This window comes from Limanda limanda, chromosome 16 (genome assembly GCF_963576545.1).
Source record: "Limanda limanda chromosome 16, fLimLim1.1, whole genome shotgun sequence".
Classification (NCBI taxonomy): domain Eukaryota; kingdom Metazoa; phylum Chordata; class Actinopteri; order Pleuronectiformes; family Pleuronectidae; genus Limanda; species Limanda limanda.
This window is the reverse complement of record NC_083651.1, coordinates 15,413,220-15,427,799: the sequence shown is the minus strand read 5'-3', so window position 1 is coordinate 15,427,799 and position 14,580 is coordinate 15,413,220. Positions and strand designations below refer to the sequence as shown.

Genomic DNA, 14,580 nt, shown 5'->3' with positions numbered 1-14,580 from the left:
GTCTCATTGAGGCTGAGGTGGCTGATTGCCATCCCTCCTCTGTGGACTAGCTGGCCAGCAGCTATTCTGACTGTTAAAAGGAAGGTATTATAACAATGACTGGTGGCATAGCTCTCCTGTAATATCCTCATCCCTTTTCTGCCAGATGTCGCATTCTCTTTTACCTCTTACACTCTAATTGAATATTCACTGTAACGTCTGCCCCACATTTTGCTTCCTACTTTCATCTGATTGTCAGTGTGTAACCAGGGTGAGGACTCTCCAAAATCTACATGAGAATTAAAGTTGACATTGGAGCTCAAAAATACATTTGCCCTCCACTCTTGTTTTGATTATATATTCAGTATTGAGTACACCTTAATATCTAGGAAGCTTCAACCATCTGCAGGGTAGCAGCTTTTTTAACCATAGTCCTCCAGTCACTGGTTATAATAGAATGCTTACATTGAGAGCAGTGTGATTTGTACTCTATGTAATTGATGTATTAAATAGTTTTTGCTCTTCTGTCTTAGATGAGGATGGGATGAGTGCTGTGACCATGTGGATAGCTGGAGATTTTGACACGGTCTCAGGAAGAAAGCTGTTACTCAATGCTCTGAAACATGTGGTGAGTATTGTCACCACTTCTCCCCATTCTGTCCTCTCATGACTTAGCTTGTGTAATCTTGTAATTATATAACAAGCCATTTAAATTTGGAAGGATTGGTAAAGTTACCCTGGAAAGGATATTTTTCTCCTCCTCTGTGCTTTCTCAGAAATCATCCATACAGATATCTTTCAAAGTGAATATTCTCTGTAAATACATATTACTTGGTTGTTACACAGAAAGCAAATATTTTCTGCTTGTGATGGAGGAAAACGTTTATTTTTTGGTATATCAAGTGAAATTCGAGAAACTATAACTGTAAAGCACTCAATACTCTTTCCTCTCTGCCTCAGTCAAACCTGCATTTTCTTGAAATATGAGAATATGTGATATATATGTGTGAATTATATCACTGCCGTTTGTGTGTGTGTGTGTGTGTGTGTGTGTGTGTGTGTGTGTGTGTGTGTGTGTGTGTGTGTGCAAGCAGAAGGCCAGCCGTGGAGTGAGAGTGGGGGTGATAGATAACCCCAGCGGAAAGCCCACTGAAGATAACACTGTGCTGTACAGGGCTATCTGGGCCTCCTTCCTCACCCAGAAGAATAAGGCTACAGTCGAGTTTGTGCAAAAGCTCCTGAAAGAGGAAAGCAGCCGGCTCCTCCAGCAGGGGAGCAAGATGAAGGACTTACTGATGCAGGTAAAGAAGGGATTAAGAAATGCTGTTCTGTATTTTTTCTTTTTTTGGTCACGTCAGATTCCAAACATTTCATTTGCATTTCTTTTATGTTTCAATAATAAATGGGACCCTTTTATATCTCTTGCCATCACCTGAAGGAACTGTAGAACTGAGAGTCAGGAACAGCTTGGCAATTATTTGCTGAAGATATTTTGACATGATATTTACATGAAGTAAATTTGTACAAGTGGGGAATTTCTCCTGTCTGCTGAAGTGTGTTTAGATTAGCAGTTAATATATAAATCTTGTGATGCCGTCAGTCGATACTTATTTATTAAAAAGTATTATCTGCTGAATGCATTTGAGCTGAAGTGGCAAAATGTATATTTCTTGCTTCCTTTTGACATGACAAGAATTTGTCAGAAGATCCATGCCCATCAAAGTAAACTAGGAAGCATAGAATCAATGCAAGAATGGTGTTTGTGAGATAATATATCAAAATATATCAATATATATCACAAAATATATCAAATCAGCAAGTGAGACACCATCACAAAAAATACACAATGCATATGTTGTGAAATTTACTGTCTCAGTGAAAGTAAATCATAATAAATAATCAAGATAAAAATATATCATTGAATTTAAATACTAGATTGAGTCTAAATTCAGTCAGTTAATTTAGCGGCCCACCACTGTCATCGTGTTGTTTTCGTTTCTACATTAGAAATGAAATGTTTTTTGGAAAGTTCATCCGATCCCACATATGTCTTGCCCTTGTAGTCTGCTTTGCTTCCGCCATCCGTCCAGTCTATACTGAACCAGCTCTGTGGGATTTAAGTCTGGAGCCTGTGCCGCTCCTCTATCATTTGAAGCCCCCGTCTGGTTCTTCTCTTCTAATGTTTTGGATCGTTATCTTGCTGTAGGATGAACCTCTGACCAACCAGTCTGTCTTCCGTTTGTTACTTTTTCTCACCTTAGGTTTTTCCTTGCCATTCTGATAGTTATATACAGTACTACTTCCTGCAGTGCAGTGTTGTCCTAATAATGCATCAGAGGGTGTAATAACACAGTTTGTTCCAACACTGCCTGAAGACACACAGAGGATTTGAAAGTAATTAACAAAAGTTGGGACAACTTCAGGACTTGTTTGCATTAACTTTTATTTAATTCCATTGTTGCAGGAAAGAAACAAGTTAACCAATTCAATAATTGTCTTATAAAAGTAACATGATTTTGTTTATTACCTTTGTACCATTTAAGGTCATTCACTGGACTCTGAACTGATTGCATTTTTATACAAAATAGGGGATAAAAAGGTGGCGTTCCAAAACTCTGAATCAGTAGTGTATGAAGTCCCTGACAAATAAAGTACTTCATCTTTTTTATGCATAATCTTATAAATTCAAAACTGCCATTAAACAGTCTGGCTGATTGATTTGCACTTCATGCGATAGACTAATACAAGTAGAGATACTAAAGAAATACCTGCATGAATATAAATAGTGTAGCTAAAGCTCCCAGAGCTGATAGATTTATATTGTCTCGTGGTATTGTGTCATATATTCCATACCCTGAAAGTTACACAGGTCTACAGTGGGAGAGTTAGTGCTTAGAAAGTAAGTTAATCATTTTTTGTCTGATTATTTTATTTTAGCTTGGTTTTCTTGATTGAAAGGTGTCTCTTTGAGAAAGGGATAATGAGCACAAAGGTAAAAAGTAGGAAAATGAAGGTTGTCTATAACCACCTGCAGAGATTTGTCTGCCCCTGCTTTCTTGATTTAAGTGCACAGTCGAGTAAAATGGTGATGGATGAGCCCAACTTCTCGTTCCCCTCATGCATGATGCTCCGCACTCTGTGGATACCAAGGCAAGCAGTCTACTCACTTAAGGTTCCACATGATCTGTCACAGCGACCAACACAAAGCAGGCTCCACACTGAATCTTTAAGTTAAAAGGCACTGGGGGAAATCTGGTCTCTAGGACCTGATGAATAGTTCCCGCAGACTATTTGTGATTTTGTGAGCGACGTGTGTTCAGCCAAGCCTGACTATCACTGTGCTGCTGTAAGCAGTATACAACCGCTCGTGTTCTCTGCGCTGCAGCGTCCAGAATCCACCCACGCAGCGTTGCACATAAGAAAACAAATTCACAGGCACTAATCAGCTGACGGGAGAGCTTGTTTCTCCCCTGTCAGGATAGGTCATATAGCACAGGTTACATATGGGACCATCCATAACAAACCGGCCTACAGGTATGCCAGCCTTAACAATGAGGAGACAACGGGTTGGAAATAGCAGTGGAACGAGTGAAAGGATGTGGCTGTGTGAGTTGAGACCCAGAGTCGAGGGATATGAGTTTATTATTGGCTGCCAGACAGACTTGCTGACTGGATTGTGCTGACATTATTGGTATTTCACCTGTTCTCCCGAGGAGTGAAATGTTAGAGAAACTAATAACTTGACTCCGCAAACCTCCAAACTCCCACCCCCTAATTTGTTATAGACAAAAATGACAGAGGCTTAATTAAGAGTTTGTTGTATTAATTACAAATTGATTAATCTCATTTTCACAAATGTGCATTTCTGACAGCTTGCTCCTCTGGTTGAAATATTTTATGCTTGAAAACTGCAGTGATTACACTGATGAAAGGCATCGATGATATTGTGAATAATTGCTTTTGCCTCATATATCATTCCTCATGCCAATATATCACTCAGATTTTGTTTTGGACAGACTGTAAAGGCAGAAAGGTCCTTGAGCTAGTCTACTGGATCATTCAGTACATCAGAATTTTTGGGGCGAATGTTTGTGCTAACAGAGCAATCAATGTATCTAACACCCTGAACAAACTTTTGTTTTTCTGCTATAGGGCATGGACGCAGATGCCTTCGAGAAAAAGTTCAACACACTGGAAGTGGATTTCATCCTCAGTCAGCAGCTGTTCTGTAGAGAGGTCATGAAACTGAGGCCTGGAGAGCGTGCAGTGATAAGCAACGGCAGGGTCAGTGGACTTCATCTGTGTTAGAAGAGACTAATTTGTATAGTAAGCGAGAAAAATAATCAGTCAAATGTTGTCGTTATTGTTTGCTACAGAGAAGCAGGATCCTTTAAGAGGCTGCACTGTGGAAGTTTTTCCCTCCAGTGACTTCAGAGCACTTGACCTTAGTACTGTCAAATCAGCTTGATGTCTATTTCTTAAAGGTCACAGGTGGCACCTACAGCACCACGCATGCGTGTTTGTATGAGCATCTCTGTATCTACTGACCGTAGGTGTGCACTGTCTCAGAATCAGCAGCAGCAACGATGCTGACAGTAATGGATGAATAGGCCAGCCTCTGAGATGGCAGTAACAATTAGTCTCATTTTACATTCCTCTGCTGCAGTGGCAGGGCGCTACTCCAAAAATAGAAAGGAGGCAAACACATCACTGAATACCATGACTTTAAGTGGATAAAACACTATGTTACGATCACATTATATTTAACACGCCCCCGGGTGAGTAGTAAATAATACATGCTGGGATATGAATAAGAAAAGTTTTGTTCTGACCGACTTATTGTCTCCATGTTAGATCCTTGGCCCGTTTGAAGAGCAGGAGGAATTCACTGTGGAAGATTTCCAATTGCTGGAGAAGATTACACTGAGTGGTTCTGCAGAGAAAGTCAAAGCCAAAGTTAAACAGATGCAGATGAAGCCAAAACAGTACGTTTGGGTTTAGTTTCAAACTCGTTATGTGACACAAAAAGTATTTTTTGACCTTTTTATGTCCTTATTATAATTTCTCTATTATTACATTTGCTTGAAATGATCTAAAAACAAGGGGTCCTCTTACTTAAAGTGGTTTTAGAAAGTATTCACACTATGTCACTGTTTCCACACTTCACTTCATTGTAAATTTAGTTTAATTTAATTGTAAATTGATCTAATTACCATTTTCCCCATCAGTCTACTCTGAATAATTCCTACAACAAAGTGAAGAATGCACCTTTAGAAGGTTTTGCATATTTGCTTATATTGAAAAAGTATATTCTCTCAATTATAAAAGTGTTTAGACTGTTTGCTGTGACACTTCAAATTATGATCTTTAATTTTCTTTGAGATGTGTCAAAGAGCACACATTGTTTAAAAAAGACAGAATAGTGTATATAAGGTCCCACACTGCATGTCAACAGAAAAACCAAGCCATAAAGTTCAGAGGAACTCTGTAGACCTCTGATGAAATTGTTGTGAGGCACAGGTCAGGGCGAGAGTGTAAAACCATCTCTGAAGTTTTGAGTGTTTCCAGTAGCTCAGTGACCTCAATAATTGTCAAATAAAAGAAGTTTTGAAGAATTAGTTGTGTGGCCAAACTGAGCAAAAGGGCAAGAGGGGCCTTGGTGAGGGAGGTGACATGAAAACCCAACAATCACTTTAACAGAGCTTCAGAAGTCCACTGCAAATATCAGAGAACCTGCCAAAGAAACAAAACTAGTTTGTTGAGACAGAAATGGAACTCTGGCATGTCTGGCGAAAACCACGTGGCTAAATGCATCTCTATGGAGAAGCATGGGGATGGTAGCATCATGTTATGGGGGGGCTTCTCTGCGATACATGGCAGAGTTGGGAGAAGGAATGAAGCCAAGTACTTCAAAGTACTGAGGGTTCCTTGAAGAAAAACCTGCACCAGAGAGCACTCAACGTCAGACTGACACGCCAGGTCACCTCTCAGTTCAGCAATAGCCCCAAGCAAACAACACTGGAGTGGCTTCAGGACAAGTCTCTGACTGTCCTTGAGTGACCCAACCAGGAGAGACCTAAGTATGGCAGCTCACAGATGCTCTCCATCCAATCTGACAGATGTTGAGATGATATGTCAGGAAGAATGAGATAACCCGCTCAAATTCAGGTGTTTCAAAACTTCTCGAGGGTTTACCCAAGAAGGCTTAGAGCTTTAAGTGCTGCCAAAGAGACTTCTAGCAAAGAGTGCTTATTAAAACGTGTGAATATTTCAATAAACAGCAGATTTCAGTTTTTGGATTTAAAAAAATGTCTTACGAATATCTTGTAACACATTTTTATTGAAGGTAGATATGGCAAAAACTTAAGTTTCATCTATTTAAAATTAAATCTTGCACACAAAATGTGGAAAAAGTGAGTGTGTGTGAATACTTTGCTGTGTAAAAAACAATCATTCTGAAATTTAGACATTATGATGTCCACTGTTTGAAGTTGGGCTTCACTGATTTATGAAGCTACCTTGTTAACAGCTTGACATCACAGTACATGAACTGTGTTTGACATCTCTGCTAACACGTACCATTAATAAATGATGGAGTGACCCTGCAACACCTCTTTTCCCTCAGCGCCAGCGACTTAGTCATGAAAGTTGATGCCCTCCTAAGTGCAGCCCCGAAAGGAGAGGTCAGGAGGGATGTTCACTTTATCAAAGACAGCCACAGGTGGGCAATGTTTTCTTTTCTCCTGTTTACTGTCCTGTTGGCTCTGCAGTTTCCTTCTCTTTTGTTATATTACATCTGAAAGTCGCCACACCATCATTTTAAGCAGCCCAGAAAGGCAAATCTTTTGATTTCCAGTTCTGCTGAATAAGTGTTGTTCAACCTTTTGTTGCTGAATTCACTTTGATGTGCTTTTTCCTCCTCCTCAGTATTCTCAGTCTCTCACCGCGGGAAAACGAGGTGTTCTACGATGTGGTGGCCATCGTTGACCCCCTCACTAGAGAGACACAGAAGATGTCCTCTCTGCTGATGGTAAGCCGCATTCTTCTGCCTTTCGCTTCTCCTCTTTTCTGCATCAATTCCTAACAAAGCAAGGATTCCCTAAAATAACTACAAGTGAGAACAGAGAAGCAAAAAGTTCAGATTTGTTTATCATCATCAAAAGCTTCATTCCTTTCTATGCACTTTATTTCCCTTTGTAGATGGTAGGGCTTTGTGTGCTAAAACAAGTCTGCTTATTTTTTATTTGACCTGATAAGGTTATTTTGAAGCTTATTTCCTTAGTGGCTTAGTTTCACCGAATCCCACTTGCTGTCTGCAGCTGTCTTGCTGGGGGCTTGCTGTGCTGGAGAATTCGACTTGGGGAGGATATAAAAATATGACTCACCATGTCTTTACAAAGCAGCCAGCGAGACTGCCACCTTCAGTAGCCGTTGTTTGCAGTGTACGCTTTTTCAGGAGTCTACTGCTGCATACAGTAGAAAGTATGATGCCGGCATATCAACATCATAGCTGGTCGTGAGGGAGGCAGCTCACTGTGTCTGTTATTATCATTATAACGTGTCATTATTTTTTTGACTGCTGTTATATCATAAAAGATGTAACGTTAGAATGTCTGTTTCAGTGTTTTGAAAACCCTGTTAAACTGAGTATAATAAGAATAATGTGCAGTGAAACTACAAGCTACCTTCCTTCCCTTTGAGTGTGTCCTGTGCTCGTTTCTCATCTATTGGTCTGTTTTCTGCTTTTCTCCTGATTTCTTTCCGGGTCTCGTCTTCTGTCACTCCTGCAGGTGCTCAGTCAAGTGGTCAATGTGAGACTGCAGGTGTTTATGAATTGCAGGGCCAAGTTGTCCGAGATGCCCCTCAAGAGGTAAGCTCGAGCTCCACCAGTAATTAAATGTTCCTGTTTGGCTTGTTTGTGTATCCTCTGTCCGCTGCAGACTTAGCATCTCTGCCTCGCTCCTTCCCTTTGTTAAATTATACTGCACAGATGCAATCTGCTTAATAACACCACCTTATTGCTTTGGGCCTCCCCTCGCATCTCTTGTAAATTGCTTACAGCTTGCACCTTTGCAGCTCAAGTCATGCAGTAAAAACAACCAAATAAAAAAATTTAAAAAACACCAACAACAAATAAAAGGTTAGAATTGTCCGTTACAAACACACCAATTCGCAAATGTTAGTCATTATGTAATTTGAGGTGTTTTCTCTTCTAATTTGTCCCACAACGGGTTGAGTCATGTGTAGTGCAAGTGAAGTGAAAAAGCTAAAATGTTATTGTCTCAACCTGAGATGGCAGGACATGTCCAGGAAGTTTATGCTCACCTTGAATGATCAATATACATCATAACCTTTACTAAACTCTGTAAGAGATCAGCTGGAAGTAAACCTCCCCCTACACATGACTCACATGCACCACCCACCCATCATTCTTCCCGTCCCCCTGAGTGATAATTGCATATAATTAACGCAGATGGCTATATTATATTTTCACATGAGACATAACTCAGCTGGAAGTCTGCAATCAAGCTGCTACTAGTAGCCAGTCCAGTATATCACAGTGCAGACACGTCTGTTATTTGCCTTTGTTAATCAAATGTCTTGTGTTGCTGGGCGATTTCCTGAAGCCCCTTACTCGTCTTCAGTCATCGACAACTTGAGAACCTGAGGATAATGCAGGAAATAGACAGAAATGCTAACACTTTGTCAGCTCTATGAAATTTCTGTTTGAGGAAATTAAAAGGCCCAAAAGTCTGCTTTAATTAAATCAAGCTGCTCAATTCCTCACACTCTTAGATATCAGTTCTTTAAATGTGCCTACTTCTTTTTTTCAAGATCCATGAATTATTCCCTTGGAAATGGAGAATCTCACTATGTAAAAAAAAGTGGAAAAAATATGCCCTGGAATATAATGGGCTCTTGACTGACCTATTCTGCATCCTTCCACTAAGATTTATAGCAATCCGTCCAGTTGTTTTTGTCTATTCTTGCTAACAAACAAACCTACAAATCAACCTACGAACAAACGGATACGGGTGAAAACATAACCTCAATGACGGAGTTCAACATTTTAACTAAAAACAAAGGCAATGGAGCTTTATTCAGTTTTTTGGCTTTCATCATTAAAATCCTGAGAATAATGATGTCTAGTTTAAAACGGCAGAGGAGTTTTGCATTGACAAAGTTTCCTCTGCGTCATGTCCCCTTTCAGAGTCGTATTTTAACCTTGGTAATCTTATAGCCCACCCTTAACGATACGGCTGTCAGCGGGTGCACATGAATCCTGTTCTGAGTCAGTGGGTTCATTTTGTTAACTCTTATACGTCTCATAGTGGAAGTGAGGCCGCAGGGCTGCTCATCTCCTGGCTCTCACTTTTCTTCTCGCGGTGAATTGTATTGCTCCACCTTAACTACACCCTTCCCCTCACCGCTTTCCTGTGTGATGGTAGCAGCTCCCCCACCCCACGGGTCATCAGACACTATTTAAGTGCCCTGCTCTGGCCCTCAGAAACACGTCTGCTGTGGAGGGAAGTTAGTTTTGAGAAATGTCCCTGTGAATAGAGAATGTATTATTTATATATATATTGACGCACATTTGAGGGTAAGACGGCAGTCTAAACAAAACTGATTAGCATTGGTAATGTTTATCATCTTCCATGTTATCTACACTCATTATGGCTCCTCCGTGTCAGAGGGCGCGCTGAGCAAAAGCGATTAGCATAAACATTAGCTCAAAGCTGGCCTCTGTGAAAACTCCAGGTAATAAAGTGGAAAGAGAACAATTCTGTTGCACATATCTCTGCTGCTGGCTGAGCAGGAACACTGGCAGTGATAGTATTAGATCCCTCACTTTGAAGAGATTGTATATACCCGACTGTCACAATAGAGCACATCTCTCCTGTCCTAGAAAGGAGAGTGTTGCACAACATGTCATCATTTTAGTGCTTGCTGAGGAGCACAGAGCATCTGTTTGATGGAATTGTTGTTTGTACCGGTGACAAAACGTCCTGCAATCATACCCACCATGTTCAGGCTCAATTTGCAGTTAATTGTAAAGCACCTAAACTATTGATCACTTCTTTTTGTGTATCTTTGCAGCTTTTACCGCTTTGTCTTGGAGTCCGATGTGGCTTTCTTGGCCAATGACACAGTGTCACCAGGACCCGTGGCCCGCTTCATGGAGCTCCCAGAATCTCCACTCCTCACCCTCAATATGATCACGCCAGAGAGCTGGATGGTGGAGGCAGTGCGCAGCCCCCATGACTTGGATAACATCCACCTGCAGGAGGTATCCCGCACCATAGTCGCTTCTAGCAAGCAATCTTCTCCATCTCACCCTCTTGGTAGGGTTGAGATATTTCCATGAATCACTGCCCCCCTGATTTGTCATCTCTTCTTTGCTCCAGGTTAATGGGATAGTGAGGGCGGAGTATGAACTTGAGCACCTTTTGCTGGAGGGCCACTGCTTTGACCTGTCAACTGGCCAGCCCCCCCGCGGACTCCAGTTTACCCTCGGCACGAATCGGGACCCGCTCATGCATGACACTATTGTCATGGCTAACCTGGTCAGCAGTCTTTCTCTTCATACAAGAGTTACCAAGAGAGTTGTCTTGCACTGTTGATATCATAGTAATCAATTGGCTTGTATTCTTAACATTGATACTTGAGACTCTCCCTTTTTTAAACCACAACAGGGTTATTTCCAGCTGAAAGCCAATCCCGGTGCTTGGATCCTAAGATTACGTAAAGGGAGATCAGAGGATATCTATGAGGTCCTCACGTGAGTATTAACCAGTAGATATAGACTGTTTTTTGGGCCACTGTAGTGTTTCTTATCTAGTCCTGGCCTTCCCTATAACTCCTAACCTTCCATAACCTTTCCTGCCCTGTCATGTCCTTCTTTGTTCTATTCCATCCCACCCCATCCTATCCTATACTATATCCTATCCTATATTCTATCCCATCCCATACCCTGCTGATATTGGGGTAAAAGTTAGATAATGATGCTAATTAGAAGACTTCATCAGTAGCTCAGCATCAAGGTTGTTCACAGCCACCTCTCTATTTCCTACTGGTATCTGTGAAAATCATCACTATGGTAACATGGAGAGCTGCTGACACTAGCAGCTCAAGGTTTTGATGAATGCAGGGAGTTCTGCTCAGCGCAGAGGGCAGAGAGACAGGTAGGAGGAAAGGGATGCTATTATAGAGAAGACAGAGTGTTGGGATGATTCAGCTGGTCACCTTCCATTCCATCCTCCTCAGACTGCAGAATACCAGCAGCAGCATGTGTTTTAGTTAGGATGCCGTATGTGTCAAAGGCTGCGTGTACTAGACTGAGTGAGTTGGTGTTGTTTAATTCCCCTGGATGAATAGAAACAGTGTTGTGCTCTGGTTGGTTTGATGCATTTTCTTAAAAGATGCAATATCCTTTTTTGTGTTTTGGCATTTTGCCTTTATTTGACAGTCAGTACAGAGTCAGACAGGAAACAATTAGAGAGAAAGGGGATATGATATGCAACAGTTTTATTGTGGTTACAATGTACTCTGACACGTTCTACTTGGCTCAAAACAAGTTGTATTCCTATTTTTCAAAGGAACTTTTCCCTATATATTCCCAATAATTTCTATGTGACATAACAGAGAACAAAAATCCCTCACATTCAATTTGCAATAATCCCAACCATGTACGCGAGTCTGCACAGGCAGCTGTACCGCACCATACTAGATGTCCCTACAATCACAGATATTGTCCTCTCTAGCTATCCATAAGATTTAGGACACATACAGCCCTCGGCTCCCCTGAAATCATATCAGACAACCAAGATTTATTCCCCAATCCTCCAGGTGAAGCTAAGAGGTGATGTCATTTTTCACCTTGGCAGTGTCATTATTCTTGTGGTTAGCGGCACTCTGCTCTGGTTAGGTGGCCGATCAGAGCCTAGTGGGAGTGTCTGTGCTCTCCGGTCCCCGAGCCTGCATTTTCCTCACGCACCCTGTGCCACTGCGCCTCGCCCTGACAGCGATGAATGAGATGGCTAGATCTCCTCTCCTCAGAGCAGGGATACAGATTGATCTCTGGCGCTTTCTAACACAAGCCCTACGGGCTGAGTTGCACTAGTGACAGCAGAGCGGACAAAGCACGAGCAACACTTGAGCAAAGGGGGATGCACTTATGGCCAAATGAGGAGGGGGCATTTATCATAGTGATAAGGTTACTTTTTTAGCCTTTAGTAAGCATTGTGGTCGTAATGGCTAGCAGTGCTTCATGGCCTATTGCTCATCCCTGGCTGAAGTTTGCTCTCTGGTGTTTTACCATCAGACCCCTGCAGATCCTGGCTGCCAAAACAAATTTGCAGCCGGACAAATCAGTCCTAAAACAATTACAGTGAAAGGCCAGTGTTATGCAGTCAATACCGTACAGACTTTCTCATTAAATCTACCACTATATACGGCATGCCTGGGAACTAGTGATGGATAAAATAATGGTAAGGTGATTTCTAATGTTGATGGAGGGTAATGAATATGGTCAGAGTGTGACCCTGGCAGCTTTCCCAGCTTCTGCTTTTATGTGTGTGCTCTCACTCTCCGTCAGTGGTCTGTCTATTAGCTGCTGTGGTCTCCCTCAGAGTGCAGACTGTACTGTGTATGCTGTGCTTTTTATTTTTTAGCTCCTCCTATAGCTAAAACATGTCAGCAAGACACAAAAATGTAATTCATTAAAATGTGGACTGAATGACCCTATTAGCATGTAAATCAAAGTCAAATTGATTAGTTGAGTTGTTCTTTGAATGATAATATATACATACATTATACAGATATACATTTAGTGGTTCATGTAAACTTACCTGCAAAAAACAACGTTGTCTTATTAAGATGGTAAATGTTCTGGCCCTTATTCTTCAAATCCACTGATACATTTTAGTTTTAAGACCAAGCTACAGTTACTGGCGTTTGTTTTCATTGAATCTCTGCCCTTGCCTCTTCCTCAACTGCCAAACAAACCTTTACCCTAAAGGAGGCTTTAAAGGAGCATTTCCTGTAAATCACCAGAGATATATTTTTTACAGTGTTTATATTTGCTGCAACGACAATTATTTTAAGAGGACGTTTGGGCATGCGCTCTATCGAGTGACATTAAAGTTTGTTTCCGTTATAAATAAAAAGTATTCATATCAGTAAATGTATTGATTGCAAAATGCGATCATTCTGGGGGTCTCAGTTAGACTTTAAGATCGGCCAAAATACTTATTGATAACCTATAAAATTGAATGTTGTTTGTGTGAAAGTACAGTCAACTGGACTTTTTTCTGGACTACAAAAATTAGGATCCTTATCGGAGCACAAATGCTTACAGATTTCATATATTACTGATTTCTAGTTCAGAACTGTGTGTCTAGGTTATGTATTGATATGGATGTATTATCTATGTATTACTAATGTGTAGATTGCTTAAAAGTATCATATAAATTAGGTTTGCAGGTATATTGAATTGCTGTTATTTTGGGAATGACGTAATTTTTTCATTTTGATACATTTTATCCCCCAGTCGGATAAGTTTCAGTCTCCAGGCGGGGCCTTCCCTGTCTTACTCTAACCAGCTGCTGATCCATGGCTGAGATTTCATAATAATTGATTTTAACTCAGCGATGGTAATCAATGTCTCGCTCTTTATCCACTTTTTCAGGCACGATGGAACCGACTCCCCTGCAGATGCTGGTGATGTTATTGTTATGCTGAACAGTTTCCACAGTAAGATTATCAAAGTCAGAGTGAGTGTGTTTCATATTTACGTTAAACGCTTCACAGCTCTGAACATTATTGAGCTTACAGTAAAATGTTTCAAACAGTTTTTATGACGTGCATGTCTTTCACAGGTCATAAATGAATTATTTCACACAGTCACACATAACATCAGAAAAAAATAGCCTCGCTTTGTGTCTCTTCTGTCGTTGTAGGTGCAGAAAAGGGCTGAGAAAATCCACGAAGATCTTCTTAGTGAAGCAAGTGAAAGCAAAGGCATATGGGACTCCATAGCAAGGTTTGTAATCTATTCTCACCAACAGCTCAAATTTGGTTGTTTTCAGTTGGTTTCAAATCTTCTCGCAGCACTCACAAGTGTTTGCTCATTGACTGGTGGGTTTGTTGACCTGCCTTCTGTTTGTCAATTATACATTGCGGTTCCAGGAGATCTTATTCCTCCCCTGGATCCCGACTGCGATATTATGCTGTAAGATCTAGTCTTGCAAAAAATATGTGCTTCTGTAGGTATGTGTGTGTGTGCGTTTGTGTGTGTTTTTCCCCCAACGCTTCCTAATTGTGTGATCCTGTCTCCTCACTTAATGCTTGCTGTATGAAGTGTTTGGAGCACTTTTGAGAAAAGGTAGGCAGTGTTGCTGCAACCCATTTAACACTTATTACTTCTTCATCATACTCATTAGCATGCAGTGTTTTTATGTATGCTTTCAACTGCTGTACTACTCTTGTATTTTGCAAGGAATCCAAATGACTTATTACTTTCAAACACAATATGGTAACATTGTAAAGCTATGTTTATATAAGATATTCACATTTTCATGTTTTCGTCATCATTTTTTTATT

The 14,580-nt window shown here is 40.8% G+C and overlaps 1 protein-coding gene across 1 annotated transcript in view; it reads left to right on the top strand.

The window, feature by feature from the left end:
- The window catches only part of uggt2 (UDP-glucose glycoprotein glucosyltransferase 2), a 36,477-nt gene that overhangs the window by 10,299 nt on the left and 11,598 nt on the right, over positions 1 to 14,580 (top strand). The window contains exons 21-32 of the mRNA XM_061087958.1: positions 513 to 607; positions 1,074 to 1,280; positions 4,132 to 4,263; positions 4,834 to 4,964; positions 6,605 to 6,700; positions 6,907 to 7,009; positions 7,770 to 7,849; positions 10,078 to 10,267; positions 10,386 to 10,544; positions 10,674 to 10,759; positions 13,667 to 13,751; positions 13,938 to 14,020. Of these exons, the coding sequence (XP_060943941.1) occupies positions 513 to 607; positions 1,074 to 1,280; positions 4,132 to 4,263; positions 4,834 to 4,964; positions 6,605 to 6,700; positions 6,907 to 7,009; positions 7,770 to 7,849; positions 10,078 to 10,267; positions 10,386 to 10,544; positions 10,674 to 10,759; positions 13,667 to 13,751; positions 13,938 to 14,020 (1,447 nt within the window). The remainder of the gene's footprint in view (positions 1 to 512; positions 608 to 1,073; positions 1,281 to 4,131; positions 4,264 to 4,833; positions 4,965 to 6,604; positions 6,701 to 6,906; positions 7,010 to 7,769; positions 7,850 to 10,077; positions 10,268 to 10,385; positions 10,545 to 10,673; positions 10,760 to 13,666; positions 13,752 to 13,937; positions 14,021 to 14,580) is intronic.